Raw genomic sequence first — 19,488 nt, 5'->3', positions numbered from 1 at the left:
AGAATGTATTCTTTGCTTAATTCCCAATTGTTGAGCCTTTTTCTTTAGGACAGGTGCCAGTTAGCTCGAGCAGTGGAATTTCAGATTTGGATAGCCCTCTTCTGGATATGGTGTGTGAGCTTGCAGCCCTATTTATTTTGATAGCCTCCTTGTGACTAAGGTTTAACCAGCATAAAACTTAGCATTTGGTCCAAGGTGGCGGTATAGGAATACCATGATCTCACCTTCACCCACTGCTGCTGCTGCTAAGTTGCTCCAGTCATGTCTGACTCTGTGCTATCCCATCGATGGCAGCCCACCAGGCTCCCCCACAGACACGCTGAATTTACAGCTATGTAAAGAGCAGTTCCTTCTACAGAAGAACTGAGGTGTGATTAAACAGCTTCTGCACAACAAACAGTACAGGTACCACATAGAGATTGGTAGAGAGAGACACAGTACTGATGAGAACCCCACTTCAATGTGGTATACAGCAGTGGAGAGGGATCACTAAGGGGCCTGTGTGCACACTTGCCTGCTCTGGGGCACAGAGATAAAAACAGTGGTTTAAAAGGGACCTAGACTATGCATGAAGGAAATCCTCTTACTATCCCTACCTAGAGTGTCTGCTAAATGGGCAGAGAACTGCTGGAAGTCTCTTCAGTGTTGAAGGTGCTAGAGAGCACCATTTTTTGTGTTCTCCCGTCACCTTGATGAGGTCTTCCCCTCATAGCTCAATCGGTAAAGAATATGCCTGTAATGCAGGAGACCTGGGTTCAATTCCTGGGTCAGGAAGATCTTCTGGAGAAGGAAGATCTTCTGGAGAAGGAAGATCTTCTGGCTACCTACTTCAGTATTCTTCCCTAGAGAATCCATAGACAGAGGAGGCTGGCAGGCTACAATCCATGATATCGCAAGAGTCGGACATGACTTAGTGACTAAACCACCACCATCACCTTGATGAGATGAGTGGAATGTAGTCCAGGTTCTCTAGTTGGCCTGCCAAGGCACTTCAGCATGCTCCTGGCCCACACAGGGTATAGCCATAGTGCCAGGGCAGCGCAAGTGTGCAGTGCCCTAGGATCCCCCTGGCTGATGATATATTAGGCTTCAGCTAACCTACCAAAACTGCCTGACACATTCAGACTACACAGGAGATGCTCTTAGCAGAGATTATGCCTTCAAGACCAAGAGAGGTACCTGTTTTGCCAGATGTATAGCATGAAATACAAAGTCAAACAGAATGGGGACAGAAGAGTATATTCCAAATGAAAGAGCAAGATAATATTTTAGAAAAAATCTTAACAAAATGGAGATAAGTAATTTATCTGATAAATAATTGAAAGAAATTGTCATAAAGGCTTTCTATACTAGGGAGAAGAATGGAGGAATATAGTGAGAACTTCAACAAAGAGTTCGAAAATATAAGAAAGAACCAATTAGTACTGAAGAATAACTGAAATGACAAATAGAGACAATTGATAGCAAATTAGATGGTATAGTAGGACACATCAGCCATCTGGAACACAGAATAGTGGAAATCACCCAATCAGAATAGAAAAAAAGAATTTTTAAAAATGAGAGTTTAAGGGAACTCTATGACATCAGGAATACTAACTTTCTCATAGTAGGGGTAGGGGGATTGCAGATGGAGAAAAGAGGGAGAGAAGGGGACAGAGACTTACTTAAAGAAATGTTTGAAAACTTCTCTAATCTGGAAAATGAAACAGACATCTAGGTACAGGAAGCACAGAGTCCCCCCCAAAATGAACCCACAGAGATGTACACCAAGACATGTATATAGAATGGCAAAAGATGAAGACAATTTTATAGACAGCAGGAGAAAAACAACAAATCATATACAAGGAAAACCACATAAGATTACTTGCTAATTTTTCAACAGAAGCTCTGCAAGCCAGAATGGAGTGGCATTATACATTTAAAGTACTGAATGTAAAAAACTTCCAACCAAGGATACTCTACCTGGTGAGTTTATCATTGAGAATTGAAGGAAAGATAGAGTTTCCCAGACAAGCACAAAACTAAAGGAGTTTAACACCATTAAAATGGCCTACAAGAAATGTTCAAGGGTCTTCTCAAGGTAGAAAAGCAAAAGCAATAGCTTGTTGTTGTTCAGTCTATGTGTCAATAAGTAGTGTCCGACTATTTGCGATCCATGGACTGCAGCATGCCAGGCTTCCCTGTCTTCCACTATCTCCCAGAGTTTGTGCAAACTCATGTCCATTGATGCCTAAACATCTCACCCTTTGCCACCTCTTTCTCCTTTTGCCTTCAGTCTTTCCCAGCATCAGGGTCTTTTCCAGTGAGTCAAGTCTTCTCATCTGGTGGCCAAAGTATTGGAGCTTCAGCTTCAGCATCAGTCCTTCCAAAGAATAGTCAGGGTTGATTTCCTTTAGGATTGACTGGTGTGATCTCCTTGCAGTCCAAGGGACTCTAAAAGTCTTCTACGACATCACAGTTCCAAAGCATCAATTCTTTGGTGCTCAGCCTTCTTTATGGTCCAACTGTCACATCCGTACATGACTATTGGAAAACCATAGCTTTGGCTGGACAGACCTTTCTCAGCAAGGTAATGTCTCAGCTTTTTAATATGCGGTCTAAATTTGTCATAACTTTCCTTCCAAGGAGCAAGGAACTTTTAATTTTGTGGCTGCAGTTACTGTCAGCAGTGATTTTAGAGCCCAAGAAAATAAAATCTGTCACTGTTTCCACTTTTACCCCTTCAATTTGCCATGAAGTGATAGGAGAGATGCCATGATCTTAGTTTTTTGAATGTTGAGTTTCAAGCCAGCTTTTTCTCTCTTCTCTCTCACTTCCATCAAGAGGCTCTTTAATTCCTCTTCATTTTCTGCCATTAGTATGGTATTATCTGCATATCTCAGGATGTTGATATTTCTCCTGGCAGTCTTGATTCCAGCTTGTGATTTATCCAGTGTGGTATTTCTCATGATGTACTCTGCATAGAAGTTAAGTAAGTGGAGTGACAATATACAGCTTTGTCACACTCCTTTCCCAGTTTTGAACCAGTTCATTGTTCTATGTCCAGTTCTTACTGCCGCTTCTTGACGTACATGTAGGTTTCTCAGGAGATAGGTAAGGTGGTCTTGATATTCCCATCTCTTTAAGAATTTTCCAGAGTTTGTTGTGATCGATGCAGTCAAAGGCTTTAGCATAGTCAATGAAGCAGAAGTAGATGTTTTTCTGGAATTCTCTTCCTTTTTCTATGATCCAACAAATGTTGGCAGTTTGCTCTCTGTTTCCTCTGCCTTTTCTAAACCCAGCTTCTCAATTCACATACAGCTGAAGCCTAACTTGAAGAATTTTGAGCATAACCTTACTAGCATGTGAAATGAGCACAATTGTATGGTAGTTGGAATATTCTTTGGCCTTGGAACTGACCTTGGAATTCCATCACCTATGCTAACTTTGTTCGTAGTAATTCTTCCTAAGGCCCATTTGACTTCACACTCCAGGATGTCTGGCACTAGGTGAGTGACCACCCCTTTGTGGTTATCCAGATCATTAAGACCTTTTTTGTATAGTTCTTCTATATATTCTTTGCCACCTCTTAGCTAGAAATAAGAAAATATATGAAAAAAATCTCAGTGGTAAAGGTAAATATATAATAATGACAGTGTATCAGCCACATATAAAGCTAGTAGGAAGGTTAAAAGACAAAAAATCAACTATAAGTAAAGTAAGTAGTTAATAAATGCATAAAGTTGTAAAATAATGTCAGAAAAAAAAAATGGGAGGGGTAGTAAAAATGTACTTTAGAATATATATGAACTTTACTAACCTGGTAGCTCAGATGGTAAAGTGTCTGCCTACAATGCAGAAGACCTGGGTTCAATCCCTGGGTCGGGAAGATCCTCTGGAGAAGGAAATGGCAACCCACTCCAGTATTCTTGCCTGGAAAATCCCATGGATGGAGGAGCCTGGTAGGCTGTAGTCCATGGGGTCGCAAAGAGTCAGACACGACTGAGTGACGTCACTCACTCACTCCTCAAGCAGCTATCAGCCTATATTAAATCATTGTTTGTGGGGTTCAACCTAATAGTAACTGCAAACCCCAAACCTGCTATAGATAAACAAAAAATAGAGAAAGGAGCCCAAACATAAAGAAAGCCATCAGACTGCAAGAGAAGAAAGGAACAGAGAAGAACTATAAAAACAAGTAGAAAATAATTAACAATATTGCAATAGGTACATAGTTAGCAATAACCACTTTAAATGAAAATTTACTAAATGCTTTAATCAAAATAGAGATGACTGAATGAATAGAAAAATAAGACCCATTTATATGCTGCCTACAAGAGACTCACTTCCAATCTAAAGATAGATTGATATTAAAGGAATGGAAAAATATATTCCGTGCAAAAAGAAACAAAAAAAGAAAGCTGAAGTAGTAAATAAAATGCTACAAAACCAGTGCATCAGGGAAGAAATCAAAGACGAAATTCAAAAATACCTTGAGACACATGAAAATGGTAACACAACTTCCCAATATCTATGACCGACTCTTTATAACCCCATGGACTAGTCTGCTAGGCTCCTCTGTCCCTGGGATTCTCCAGGCAAGGATACTGGAGTGGGTTGCCGTGCCCTTCTCCGAGGGGTCTTCTCCACTCAGGGATCGAACCCACATCTCTTACATTTCCTGCATTGGCAGGTGGGTTCTTTACCACTAGTGCCACCTAGAAAGCCCTCTAATATCTATGAGATGCAGCAAAAGCGGTTCTCAGAGGGACGATCATAGTGAAACAGGCCTACCTCACAAAACAAGAAAATTCTCAAATTGAAAAAGAAAACAAAACTTTATACTTAAAGGAGCTATAAAAAGAGGAACAAAACAAGTGCAAACTTGGTAAAAGGAAGTTAATAATAAAGGTCTGACTGGAAATAATGAAACTGCTAGCTTGTCTTCTTCCTCTTGTCAGGGTCTTTCGCAGAGTAAAAGTTTCAAATTTTGAGCAAGTCCAATTTACAGATTTCCTTTGGAGGACATGCTTTTCTCCTTTATAAAGGAACCAGAAGAAGAACAAACCAAACTCTAGGTTACTAGAAAGACATAAACCATAAAGATCAGGGCAGAAATAAATGAAATAGAGAGTGAAAAAAAATACTAGAAAAGATCAGTGAAACTTATGAATGGATTTTTTAAAAAAATATGAACAAAATTGAAAAACTTTAAGTAAATGAGAAATGAAAGAGGAGATTTATCAACTTGTCTTATACCAGGGCAAGGAATCATAACAGACTGCTGTGCCAACAATGGGGGCTTCCCTGGTGGCTCAGTGGTAAAGAATCCACCTGCCAATGTAGGAGACGTGGGTTCAATCCCTGGGTTGGGAAGATCCCCTAGAAAAGGAAATGGCAACCCACTCCAGTATTCTTGCCTGGAAAATTCCATGGGCAGAGGAGCCTGGAGGGGTATTGTCCATGGGATCACAAACAGTCAGACATGACTTAGCCACTGAGCACCCACCATGCTAACAGTGGAGAACATCAAAGAAATGGATAAATTCCTAGAAACATACAATCTTTTAAGAATGAATCATGGAGAAATGCAAAATCTGACTGATTACTAATAAAATTCAATCGGTAGTGAAAAAGCTTCTAACACATAAAAATCAAACACCAGATTGCTTCATAGGTGAATTCTTTCAAACATTAAAGAAGAATTATACCCAACAATATTACAATAATTTTATATGGTGACAGATGGTAACTAGCCTTGTAGTCGTGAACATTTTGCAACATATAAAATATTGAATCACTATGTTGTTCACCTAAAAAGAATACATTGTCAATTTTATGTCAAAATGAAAGATTTGGATAGAAATCTGCATTCTTGATGAGGCATAACGGAATTTAAGAGATCCCAGTAGGTTTTGTAAAATGGATAAGGACATCCCACTTAGAAGAGAGCTACAGCTTGGGAGCTCCAGGACCTGCAAAAATTCTTACCATATCTGCTTGTATTACAAGTGCAGGCCAGTTAGGGCTAAAAGAACAGAATAAAGTTTTCAGCTGCCTACACCAGAGGGTATATATTAATATTTTGGGGTTTGATTTCAGCTGAATTAACTATCTGCTATTAACAGAATCATCAACTAGAATGGCATGCAGTGTTTTCTCTATATTTTAAAATATGTCCAGTATCCAGTGTGAAATACTGGATTAGATATAAAGAGGAAACTGTGACCCATGCTGAAAAGGAAAGGCAATCAATAGAGACAATCCAAATGTCTTAAATTTTGAAATTAGCAAACAAGAATATTAAAGCAGCTATTGCAACCTTATTAACAAAGGCACTGATTTGCTTTAGTATAATAAAGCAAATAGGCCTGACGTGCTGCAATTCATGGGGTCGCAAAGAGTTGGACACGACTGAGCGACTGAACTGAACTGAATAAAGCAAATATATTTGTGAAGAGTGGACAGATGGAAAATCTCAGTACAAACATAGAAAATGAGAAAAAGGACCAACTTGAAATTCTAGAATTGAAAAATGTAATTTCTGAATAACAAATGATTGTACTTAACAGGAGAATAGAGATAGCTGTAGTAGTGTCAGTGAAGTTAATGATATTCTAACAGAAATCATCCAATCGGAGAATAGAAAAAATTGAAAAATAAAAAGCGAATAGAACACATGCTCTTCAGATCCTTTCCACAATTAATTTGTATAGTTATCAATCAAATACCTGAAGGTTAGGAATGCTTCAGTTCAGTCGCTTAGTCGTGTCTGACTCTTTGCTACCCTGTGAATTGCAGCACGCCAGGCCTCCCTGTCCATCACCAATCCTCGGAGTTCACTCAAACTCACGTCCATTGAGTCGATGATGCTATCCAGCCATCTCATCCTCTGTCGTCCCCTTCTCCTCCTGCCCCCAATCCCTCCCAGCATCAGAGTTTTTTCCGATGAGTCAACTCTTCACATGAGGTGGCCAAAGTACTGGAGTTTCAGCTTTAGCATCATTCCTTCCAAAGAACACCCAGGACTGATCTCTTTTAGAATGGACTGATTGGATCTCCTTGCAGTCCAAGGGACTCTGAAGAGTCTTCTCCAACACCGCAGTTCAAAAGCATCAATTCTTTGGTGCTCAGCTTTCTTCACAGTCCAACTCTCACATCCATACATGACTACTGGAAAAACCATGGCTTTGACTAGATGAACCTTTGTTGGCAAAGTAATGTCTCTGCTTTTGAGTATGCTATCTAGGTTGGTCATAACCTTTCTTCCAAGGAGTAAGTGTCTTTTAATTTCATGGCTGCAGTCACCATCTGTAGTGATTTTGGAGCCCCCCAAAATAAAGTCTTACAGTGTTTCCACTGTTTCCCCATCTATTTCCCATGAAGTGATGGGACCGGATGCCATGATCTTTGTTTTCTGAATGTTGAGCTTTAAGTCAACTTTTCGCTCTCCTCTTTCACTTTCATCAAGAGGCTCTTTAGTTCCTCTTCACTTTCTGCCATAAGGGTGGTGTCATCTGCATATCTGAGGTTACTGATATTTCTCCTGGCAATCTTGATTCCAGCTTGTGTTTCTTCCAGTCCAGCGTTTCTCATGATGTACTCTGCATATAAATTAAATAAGCAGGGTGACAATATACAGCCTTGATGTACTCCTTTTCCTATTTGGAACCAGTCTGTTGTTCTATGTCCAGTTCTAACTGTTGCTTCCTGACCTGCATATAGGTTTCTCAAGAGGGAAGTCAGGTGGTCTGGTATTCCCATCTCTTTCAGAATTTTCCACAGTTTATTGTGATCCACACAGTCAAAGGCTTTGGCATAGTCAATAAAGCAGAAATAGATGTTTTTCTGGAACTCTCTTGCTTTTTCCATGATCCAGCGGATGTTGGCAATTTGATCTCTGGTTCCTCTACCTTTTCTAAACCGGCTTGAACATCAGGAGGTTCATGGTTCACGTATTGCTGAAGCCCGGCTTGGAGAATTTGGAGCATTACTTTACTAGCGTGTGAGATGAGTGCAAATGTGCAGTAGTTTGAGCATTCTTTGGCATTGCCTTTCTTAGGGATTGAAATGAAAACTGACCTTTTCCAGTCCTGTGGCCACTGCTGAGTTTTCCAAATTTGTTGACATTTTGAGTGCAGCATTTTCATAGCATCATCTTTCAGGATTTGAAGTAGCTTAACTGGAATTCTATCAGCCTCCACTAGCTTTGTTCATAGTGATGCTTTCTAAGGCCCACTTAACTTCACATTCCAGGATGTCTGGCTCTCAGTGAGTGATCACACCGTGATTATCTTGGTCGTGAAGATCCTTTTTGTACAGTTCTTCCGTGTATTCTTGCCATCTCTTCTTAATATCTTCTGCTTCTGTTAGGTCCATACCATTTCTGTCCTTTATTGAGCCCATCTTTGCATGAAATATTCCCTTGGTATCTCTCATTTTCTTGAAGAGATCTCTAGTCTTCCCCATTGTATTGTTTTCCTCTATTTCTTTGCATTGATTGCTGAGGAAGGCTTTCTTATCTCTCCTTGCTATTCTTTGGAACTCTGTATTCAGATGCTTATATCTTTCCTTTTTTCCTTTGCTTTTTGCTTCGCTTCTTTTCACAGCTATTTGTAAGGCCTCCCCAGACAGCCATTTTGCTTTTTTGCATTTCTTTTTCAAGAGGATGGTCTTGATCCCTGTCTCCTATACAATGTCATGAACCTCTGTCCATAGTTCATCAGGCACTCTGTCTATCAGATCTATTCCCTTAAATCTATTCCTCACTTCCACTGTATAATCATACAGTGTGGACCTTAGGAATGCTTAACAGTAGAGAAAAAAGTGCTGATAGAAACTCTCAGTTGGCCTAGTGTTTTATAGTTTTTGTTGTAGTGACTTTTGTTGTTAGCCATATACAAATTTGTTACATTTTTATCAAATTACTTCATTTTGGGGGTGCTATTTTAAATTCCCTGGGTTTTAATTCTCAAGTTCTAATTGTTCATTGCAATAACTCAGTTACGTTTTTTATGTTGACCTTGTATTTTGTGAACGTGCTCTAGGTAGCTTCTTTTTCATCTTTCAGATTTATTGAAATTTTCTACCTAATCCGGTTGTCTGCAAATAGGGTCATGTTTATTTCTTACTTTCCATCGTATGGCTTTTAATTCCTATTCTTGTCTCATTATCCTGGGTAGGACTTTCTATATTTTCTGTTATTATGTTGAAGAATGATAATAGACATCCTCTTGGTATTTCTGATATCAGTGGGAAAGCATTGAACTATTTCACCATTAAGTATGATGGTTCCTGTATAAGACTTTTGTAAATATTCTATCAAGTTGAGAAAGTACCCCCCCACCTTACTTTCTAAGTTTTCTTTCCTAAGGTGATATTTTTACTGAGATAGATGTAGATTCACACGCAGTTCTAATATATGCACAGCTCTTTTGTACTTTGCCCAGTTTCTCACAATATCAGTGTTTTACAGAAGTATATTATCAATTAGCCATGTCACTGATATCTACCAATATGACTCAGTTTTCCTCAGTTTTATTGTACTTTGTATTTGTGTTAACTTCTACACAGTTTATTACAAACATGAGTTGGTTCATGTTTGCATCACCACAGTCAACATGCAGATTTCTCATCTTGCCCTTTTGTTATCATGTTCAGCTCTCTACCTGTATTCCTACCTGTGCCTAATACCTGGAAATCACTAATTTATCCTCGATTTCTAAATTTTTTTTCATTTCTAACATGTTCTATAAATGGAATCCAGAGAAGGCGATGGCACCCCACTCCAGTACTCTTGCCTGGAAAATCCCATGGACAGAGGAGCCTGGTAGGCTGCATTCCTTGGAGTGTCTAGGAATCGAACACGACTGAGCGACTTCACTTTAACTTTTCACTTTCTTGCATTGGAGAAGGAAATGGCAACCCACTCCAGTGTTCTTGCCTGGAGAAAACCAGGGACGGGGGAGTCTGGTAGGCTGCTGTCTATGGGGTCACATACTGTCGAACACAACTGAAGCGACTTAGCAGCGCCAGCATAAATGGAATCGTATAGTTTGGGATTAGACATTTTGGGATTGTGTTTTTTCACTTAGCATGATTTCCTTGGGATTCACCCAGGTCATTGCATGTGTCAATAGTTCTCTCCTTTTTATTGCAAGGTAGTGTTCTATGGTATGGATATACTACAGTTGGTTTAACCATTTACTTGTTAAAGGACATCTTGGATAATCCCAGATTTGGGCTATTACAAATGAGGGTGCCAATAAACATTTGTGTACAGGTTTTTGTGTCAGTGAAAATTTCATTTCTCTGGGATTAATGCTCAGGAGTATTTGGTGGGTCATTATAATGGTTGTATTTTTTTAAAAAAACACTCCTAAACGGTTTTCCAAACGGTTTTCCAGTCTCACAGCAATTTAAGAATGATCCATTTTTTTGTATTCTCTCCAGCATTTGATTTTACCATTGTTTAAAAAAATTAAAAAACAAATTAGACTTTCTGATAGAGACCTAGTTATAACTCAGTGTGGTTCTAATTTTCATTTCCCCAGTGACTAATAAAAATTTTAACACCATTATTGAGATAAAAATCATGAGTTTACAGTGTATAGTTCAGTAGTTTCTAATATGTTCACAGATACATGCAGCCATCATGACAGAAAATTTTATAATATTATTACCTGAAAAAGAAACCCCGTATTCTTTAGTTATCACCGTCTATGAGCAGCCTTAAGCAACCAGTAATCTACTTTCTTATGGTTTTCCCTGTTTCAGGCTTTCTTATAAATGTCATTCTATTACATGTGGTACTTTGTGACTGGCTTCTTTCATTTAGTATAAAGTGTTCAAGGTATATTTATGTTGTAGTGTATATTAGTATTTCATTTCTTTTTATGACCAAATAACATTGTTTTATATAGATATATCACATTGGTTGTTTTGTTGATGGCCAATCTTGTTTCTGCCTTTGGCTATTATGAATAATGCTAATATGAACATTTGTGAACAAGTTTGTGTGTGGCCATATGTTTTCATTTCTCTTGGTTATATATATAGGGGTAGAATTGCTGAGTTATATAGTAACTCTGTTAAATCCTTTGAGGAAATATCAAACTGTTTCCCAAAGTGGCTACACCTTTGCATGTTCTACCCAACAGTGTATGAGGATTCTGATTTCTCTGCATCCATGCCAACAGTGGTTGTTATCTGACTTTTGATTTTAATTTTAGTCAGCCTAGTACATGTGAGGTTGAGTCTTATTGTGATTTTAGTTTTCATTTTGCTTGATCGCTAAGGACGTTAGTATCTCTTCATATACTTATTGGTAGTTTGTATATATTCCTTGGAGAATTATCTACTTAGATCCTTTGCTCAGTTTTAATTGGGTATTTTGTCTTTTTTATCATTGACTGATAAGGATTCTTTATATCTTCTAGACTTCTATTAAGATAAAATAAAAATATATATAATGTAAAGGTTACTCTTTCAACTAATTTTTAATATACAATTCTTTGGCATTAAGTATATTCACATTGCTGTGTGTGTGTGAATCACTACCATCCATCTCCAGAACTTTTTCATCTTCTCCAACTGAAACTCTGTACCCTTTAAAGTCACTAACTTCCAAATCCCCTTTACCCCTAGTGCCTGTTGGCCACTATTGTACATTCTGTCTTTATGAATATGACTACTTTTGGAACCTCACATATGTGGAATCTACAGTATTTGTCCTTTTATGTCTGTCTTATTTTACTTGGCATATTGCCTTCAAAGTTATAGGCAGTGTTATAGCATAGATCAAAATTGTCTTCCCTTTTAAGAGTGGATAGCATTCAGTTGTGTAGATGTATGTGTTTCTTTAATTTTCTTGATGATTTCCTTTGAAGCACAAATGCTTTTAGTTTTTAAATGTCCACTGAATCTATTTTTGTTTTTGTTGCTTATACTTATGGTGTCATGTATAAGAATCTACTTCTAAATCTGGGGTCAGAAAGATTTACCTCAGTGTTGTTTTCTAAGAGTTTTTTTAGTTTTAGCTCTTATGTTTAGCTCTTTGATAACTTGAGTTAATTTTTGTATGTGGTGTAAGACAGGTCTCTAACTTAAGTTTTTGAATGTGAATACATAATTGTTCCAGTGCCATTTGTTGAAAAGACTATTTTCTCTCTATTAAATGGTTGTAGCATCCTGTTGAAAATCATTTGACCATAGATATAGGGGTTTATTTCTGAACTTTCAGATCTTTTCAGCTGATTCTTATGTCTGTCCTTTTGCCAGTACCACACTATACTGACTATAGTTGTTTTACACTAAGTTTTAAAATCTCTAAGTGTGAGTTTTCCTATTTTGTTTTGACTATCCTGGGTTCATTTTAATTGTACATGAATTTTAGAATTAGCTTATCAGTTTCTGCAAAAAATCCAGTGGGATTCTGACATGGATTGTCTTTTTTAAAATTGTAGATTCATTTGGGGAGTATTGCTGTCTTAATGTTGCTTTCTATTTAATGAGCATGCATTGTTTTTGCCATTGATTTAAATCTTTAATTTATTTCAATGATGTTTTGTAGTTTTCAGAGTATAAGTTTTAAACTTCTTTAAGTTTTTTCCTAAGCATTTTATTCTTTTTGATGCCATTATATAAATGGATTGTTTTCTTAATTTTATTTTCAGATCATTCTTCACAATGTATAGAAATGTAATTGACTTTTATTTTTCTCATATCCTTCAACCTTTCTGAACTCTTTTATTAGTTCTACTATTTTTTAGTGGATTCCTTAGGACTTCTATATGCAAGATATATTGTCTCCAAAGACAAATAGTTCTACCTCTTCCTTTTCAGTCTTCTTGCCTTTTATTTCTTTAACTCGTGATTACTTGTTCTGGCTGGAATCTCCATTACAGTGTTGAATGGAAGTGTCAAGAGAGGATTTCCTTCTCTCATTCTGCCCTTAGGTGGAATGCATTCAGTCTTTTACCATTGAGTATGATATTGCTACTGCTGCTGCTGCTAAGTCACTTCAGTCGTGTCCGACTCTGTGCGACCCCATTGACGGCAGCCCACCAGGCTCCCCTGTCCCTGGGATTCTCCAGACAAGAACGCTGGAGTGGGTTGCCGTTTCCTTCTCCAATGCATGAAAGTGAAAAGTGAAAGGGAAGTCACTCAGTCGTGTTCGACTCCTAGCCACCCCATGGACTGCAGCCTACCAGGCTCCTCCATCCATGGGACTTTTTGTAGGTAGTTGAGGAAGTTCCGTTTGTTAAGTTTTTAAAAATAAATTTTATTTTTTAGAGCGGTTTTAGGTGCACAGAAAAATTGAGTAGAATGTACAGAAATTTCCTATTATGCACCCCCACACATGCACAGCCTCCCCCAGTGTGAACTTCCTGTACCACAGATAAACATTTGTTACAGTTGATGAATCTACAGTGACAGTCATTATCATCCAAACCCATAGTTTGCATTAGATTTTACTTTTGGTGTTGTAGGGATTTTGACAGATGTATGATGATATCTATCTATCATTATAGTATCATACAGGTTAGTTTAGCTGTGAAACTGTATACCCCAGATTGGGACTTGAAACCATTCCCACCTCAGATGGGACTCAAACCCAGTGATGCCTGTAGGTCCAGTTGGAACTTGGACCTACAATCTCTGACTTAGGAGAGAACTCGGACCTCCCAACCTGAAACCACACACCTGGTGTCAGAACTCAGTGAAACTCAATTTTTTTATGTCTCAGCACAGATGGAATTCAGCAAGAGGCAAAGTGATAGACAAGAACTGGATTTGTTAATATAGGATGTTTGTAAAGGGTACAAGCAGGCAGGCAAGAGGGCTTTGCCCTAGATCTTAGTGTATGACGTTTTTAAAAATCAAAGGAAAAGTGAGGAGAGAGAGAAGACCACCTTCTTCTGCTACTTTGTAAAGATGTTGCAGGAAAATGGAATACGAGAGGATGGTCACATCCCAGGTCTTAGGTAAGTTGCCAAGTGAGCTGGGATGAGCTGCTAAGTGAGGGTCCTTGGCTTTGCACAGGAAAGAATTCAAGAGTGAACTGTAGTTAAGTGAAAGCAGGTTTATTGAGAGAGATACACATTCCATAGGTGAGAGCGGCCCTGGGAGATAACACACTCCATTAGAGTGTGGTCCATCACAGAAGCTGAAAGGCTCTGGGGTGTGAGGGTGGTTTGTTTTTATGGGCTTGGTAATTTCATAGACTAACAATATTATTCCAACTATTTTGGTGCAGGGTGGGGATTTCTAGGCATTGAGCCATCATCACTTTTTGGCCTTTTATGGTTAGCCTAAGAACTCTTATGATGCCTGTAGGTGTGTTATGTAGCATGCTAATATATTACAATGAGTGTATAATGAGACTCAAGGTCTACTGGAAGTCAAGTTTTCCACCATCTTGGGCCTGGATGGTTCTTACCAGTTTTTGTTGTATCCTCAATGGCAGTGTCATTCTTTTAAATGGTTGTTCCTTACCACCTTCCCTCCTATCTCAACTTCATCGACACTAAAAATCCTCTGTTCCATTTTTCCATTCTTCCCATCCCCCAAATCCTTGGCAACCATTGATCTTATTACTCTCTCCATAGTTTTGTCTTTTCCCGAATGTTATGTAGTTGGACTCATACAGCATTTAACTTTTTGAAATTGGCTTTTTTCACATCAGTCAGTTCAGTTCAGTCACTCAGTCGTGTCCAACTCTTTGTGAACCCATGAACCGCAGCACGCCAGGCCTCCCTGTCCATCACCAACTCCCGGAGTCCACCCAAACCCATGTCCATCGAGTCAGTGATACCATCCAGCCATCTCATCCTCTGTCGTCCCCTTCTCCTCCTGCCCTCAATCTTTCCCAGCATCAGGGTCTTTTCAAATGAGTCAGCTCTTCGCATCAGGTGGCCAAAGTATTGGAGTTTCAGCTTCAACATCAGTCCTTCCAATGAACACCCAGGACTGATGTCCTTTAGAATGGACTGGTTGGCTCTCCTTGCAGTCCAAGGGACTTTCAAGAGTCTTCTCCAACACCACAGTTATAAAGCATCAATTCTTTGGCACTCAGCTTTCTTTACAGTCCAACTCTCACATCCACACATGACCACTGGAAAAACCATAACCTTGACTAGACGGACCTTTGTTGGCAAAGTAATGTCTCTGCTTTTGAATATGCTGTGTAGGTTGGTCATAACTTTCCTTCCAAGGAGTAAGCGTCTTTTAATTTCATGGCTGCAGTCACCATCTGCAGTAATTTTGGAGCCCAGAAAAATAAAGTCAGCCACTGTTTCCACTGTTTGCCCATTTATTTTCCATGAAGTGGTGGGACTAGATGCCATGATCTTAGTTTTTCACATAGTAACATAAATTTAAAGTTCCTCCATGTCTTTTCATGGCTTGCTAGCTCATTCCTTGTTAAAGCTGAATATTCCATTGTCTGGATGTACCACAGGTAGTTTATCCAATTTACCTTTTGAAGAATATCTTAGTGTTTTCACATTTTGGCAATTATGGAAAAAGCTACTTATGAAGGTGTTGATATAAATAAAAAATACTTATAAACATCATCAGTGTGCAGTTTTTTGAATGGACTTTGTTTTCAGCTTATTATGTTAAATTTCAAGGAATGTGATTGTTGGATCAGGTGGTAAGCGTTTGGTTAATTTTGTAAGATATTGCCAAAAGTGGGTGGATCATTTCCCATTCCTACCAACTGTGAATAGTTCCCGTTATTCCACATCTGTACCAGCATTTAGTATAGTCAGTGTTCTGTATTTCGTCCATTTTAATAGGTGTAGGGTGTTATTTTCCTGTTTTAATTTCTGATCCCCTAATGAGATATGATGATGTGGAGCATCTTTTCATATGCTCATTTGTCATTTATATATGTTCTTTGGTAAAATGTCTTCACATCTTTTGCCTGTTTTTAATCATGTTATTTATTTTATTATTCTTGAGTTTTTAGTTTTTAAAAGTTATTTTAGATAATAATTCTTCATTAGATATATCTTTTGCCAGTATTTTTTTCTCAGTTTGTAGCAAAAAGACATGTCTTATTCTTTTGAAGTTTGCTAGTATTTTATTAAGGACTTTCACATTTGTATTCATAAGTGGTATTGGTCTGTAGGTTTCTCTTTTTATGGTATCTTTTCTGATTTGATATGATACTGGTCTCATTGAATGAGTTGAGATGTAGTTCCTCCATTTTTATTAGAAGACTTTATGAAAAAAATGGAGTTAATTCTTTTTTTCTTTTTTGAATGTTTGGTGTAATTTTGTGGTTAAACCATCTGGACATTTGCTTATCTTTGTGGGTAGATTTTTTATTACTAATTCAGTCTTTTCAGTTACAGATCTGTTCACGTTTATTGATTCTTGTGTCAACTTCAGTAATTTATGTGTGTTTAAAAATTTGTCCATTTCATTTAGGTTATCTAAGTTTTTGGCATATAATTGTTCATGATATTCCTTTATAATCTTTTAATTTCTTTAAGGTAAACAGCAACATCTCCTTTTAACTTCTCATCTGTGTCCTTTTTTCTTGGTCCATGTAGCCTAAGTTTTTTTTTTTTCCAGTTTTTCTCATCTTTTTAAAGAACTTATTTTGATTTCGTTGATTTTCCTCTATTGTTTTTCTGTTCCCTGGTTCACTAATTTCTGTTCTAATCTTTATTATTTCCTTTCCTCTGCTTTCTTTAGGTTTAATCTACTAAAGTCTTTACTGATAAAGGGAAATATATTGGGTTTGCCAAAAAGTTCATTTGGGTTTTTCTGGAAGATGTTATGGGGAAACCTGAATGAACTTTTTGGCCAACTCAGTGCAATTAGTTAATAGTATGTTTTTATTTTTAGTAGAAGATGGAATTTAAGTTTTCTTTTAAGAGAAAATCTTTAAAAGGTTACAATAGGAAATGTTTTGATTACGTACTGCTCCTTTCAGAAATGCCTTTTATAAAGGAATTGGTGTGTGTCAAAAGGGTGATTATAGGCAGAAAACATTTTTTAACCAAAGCAATATATTAAAAATATTTTTACTGGAGTATAGTTGATAGAAAACTCTTATATTTTTATGTGAGTAAAGTGTTACCAATACTGCCACACAGCATAGATTGAAAAATGGATTCACAGAATTGTAGGTATTGGTGTTCTGTTTGATAATGCACCAAAGAGATAAATAATGTTTTCATTTCTTGTCTTTTAAGATAAAGTCAGTGGGTCTGGCAATAACTCTGATATGATGGAAAACAGCAGGGAAGAGGTAAGAATAACTTGGAGCATTTAAAAGATATTTATTGCATACTACTAACCAACTAGAGTAGGTGTCATCAGTTTGCTTTTATTTAATATATGCATGCGTTTGAGTTTACTGTTATAACCAAGTATTATTATGATAACTTTATTTTCAGTAATTGTTCACTTTTTGATGGTGTTTACTGTTTTTGTTAGTGCTGTGGTTTGCTTCACCTAAAGTCAGACTACTGAACCTAGCTAACATGTATTTGAATGTTATTATATTGTAACAGTGGTGCTCAAGGTGGTTGTTATGGGCATAACCTTATGGTTCTGAGATGGATATTCAGAATCTCTTCAGCATTATTATCAGATCCCATCCTGAGGTCCTTCACCTGATAATGCCAGCCTACACTGTGTTTTAGGATTCTTTCTATCAAGTGTGAAAAATTGAATCCAATAAAATATACTGATTATATTGGCAAAATGGAGGTAAATTTAGTATCTCCGAGAAAATTGTAGAAGGTACTCTGTGCCATATATTAGGATAGAGAAAATGACACATTTTTAGATTCTTAAAACTGTCTATTGAGATCTGGTTACCTGTACATCTTCATTTTGTGTTTGTCAGCATAGGCCAAGATCGTGGTATACAGCAGTGTATCATTTTCTATTCCTGAAAATTGAACAGTAATTATTTAACAAAAAGAGATAGTCTTGAATCAAGGAAACCTTGAGAGTAAATGAGAATTAGTTATTGATGTTTCTTTTAGAAAAATGTTTTAGGCATATAAATTATGTCTCATTCTACTATTATATTATAGATGTTGGTATAGGAAAATACTTGTAGGGATGTTTCTCAGAGTTTTACTCACTTTTGTACTTATTTCTTGCATTTAGGGAGCTAGCTCTGCAGAAAAATCCAAATCGTCAGGATCCTCACGATCAAAGAGGTTGGTTGATACTGGAGGGAAAAAAGTTACTTTCTTTTTCAGGTTGTTTTATTTCCTTTTTATTAGAATAATCTGTTTTTTTTCCTAAACTTCAAGCACTGTTGTTCTAAGTAAACTAATTTATACAAGCGTATATATTTTAAAAAGGGCTGTGTAATATAATGAATCCTCTTGTATCTATCACTTGACTTTTAATTTTAACTAAAATTTTCCCAGGAGAGGATTTATTATGTACTAGTGGCCCTGGCAGTATATAGGTAATTCCTTTCAGATAATATATGTGCTTTAAAAAAAAAAGAGAAAAGGAAAAATGAAATGTTAAATGTCTCATGAGGCAATATGAGTTTTTTAGGGTTATACGAAATTGTCTAGGATGGGAAATGGTAGCCATAATAGTTATAAGGAAGTTATAAGAAGATCAAAGAGTGGTTAAAATACTTATCTGTGTTAAATTGTCAAAGTGAATTGTACATAAAGACTGAAATTACTTCTAAGCATAATGTAATATGTAATATACTATGAAATATAGTTTTTATTAGAAGTTTGCTGTTTATTCTATTGGACTGTTTTTAAAAACTAATGGAAATAAATGTCTTTTAATAATCACAGTTTGTTTGTTATTTACTTATTCCCTAAAGTAGTGGTTCTTAAATAGGAGTTCCCCTCTAAATACTCTTTACTTTTTTTAGAATGCGCATGCCCTGGTCCTGCTGAAGACCTTCTAAATTGTAATGTGGTATAGAGATGTATGCTTCCCTAGGTGATTCTGATATGTATCCCTGGTTAAGAGCCACTGCTTAATCTAAACATGTTATTTATGTTATTTGGGTGTTTTTCAATTGTCAGAAATGTCTGTAATTCTATGGACTTAATTTTTTCATAGGAAACCTTCAATTGTAACAAAGTATGTAGAATCTGATGATGAAAAACCTTTGGATGAAACTGTAAATGAAGATGCTTCTAATGAAAATTCAGAAAATGATATTACTATGCAAAGCTTGCCAAAAGGTAAAGTGTATTAATTTTTTATATGAAGTTAAAGTTGAAAAATATCTTTAAATGTCATTACTGTAAAATTAGAAATTTATTATTGTAAGCTGTGTGTCAAGGACCAAACCTGACATTTTAGTAGCAGTGGTTTGGAAATGTATTAGTATGGTAACGATAATGTGTGTTCCTGAGGTTAAATATTTAGAATATATAGTCAGGTTTGAAAAGAAAACTTAGTGTCTCTTTCCATTGGCTTCTAGTTTCCAAATTATACTGGAATGTGGAAGTTGGTTTAAATGTTTAGTATGTTAAGTTTTGGTTCAGTGAA

At 37.0% G+C, this 19,488-nt stretch overlaps 1 protein-coding gene across 18 annotated transcripts in view; it reads left to right on the top strand.

Moving 5' to 3' along the window:
- Nucleotides 1–19,488, top strand: part of ATRX (ATRX chromatin remodeler) — a 276,097-nt gene that overhangs the window by 80,922 nt on the left and 175,687 nt on the right. For all 18 annotated transcript variants that reach the window (XM_070291855.1, XM_070291853.1, XM_070291866.1 and 15 more), the window contains 3 exons: nt 17,190–17,245; nt 18,118–18,170; nt 19,054–19,178. In XM_070291855.1, coding sequence (XP_070147956.1) covers nt 17,190–17,245; nt 18,118–18,170; nt 19,054–19,178 — 234 coding nt within the window. The remainder of the gene's footprint in view (nt 1–17,189; nt 17,246–18,117; nt 18,171–19,053; nt 19,179–19,488) is intronic.

Source organism: Ovis canadensis, chromosome X (genome assembly GCF_042477335.2).
Source record: "Ovis canadensis isolate MfBH-ARS-UI-01 breed Bighorn chromosome X, ARS-UI_OviCan_v2, whole genome shotgun sequence".
Classification (NCBI taxonomy): domain Eukaryota; kingdom Metazoa; phylum Chordata; class Mammalia; order Artiodactyla; family Bovidae; genus Ovis; species Ovis canadensis.
Note: the sequence above shows the minus strand (reverse complement) of the source record. Positions and strands in the feature narration are given on the sequence as shown.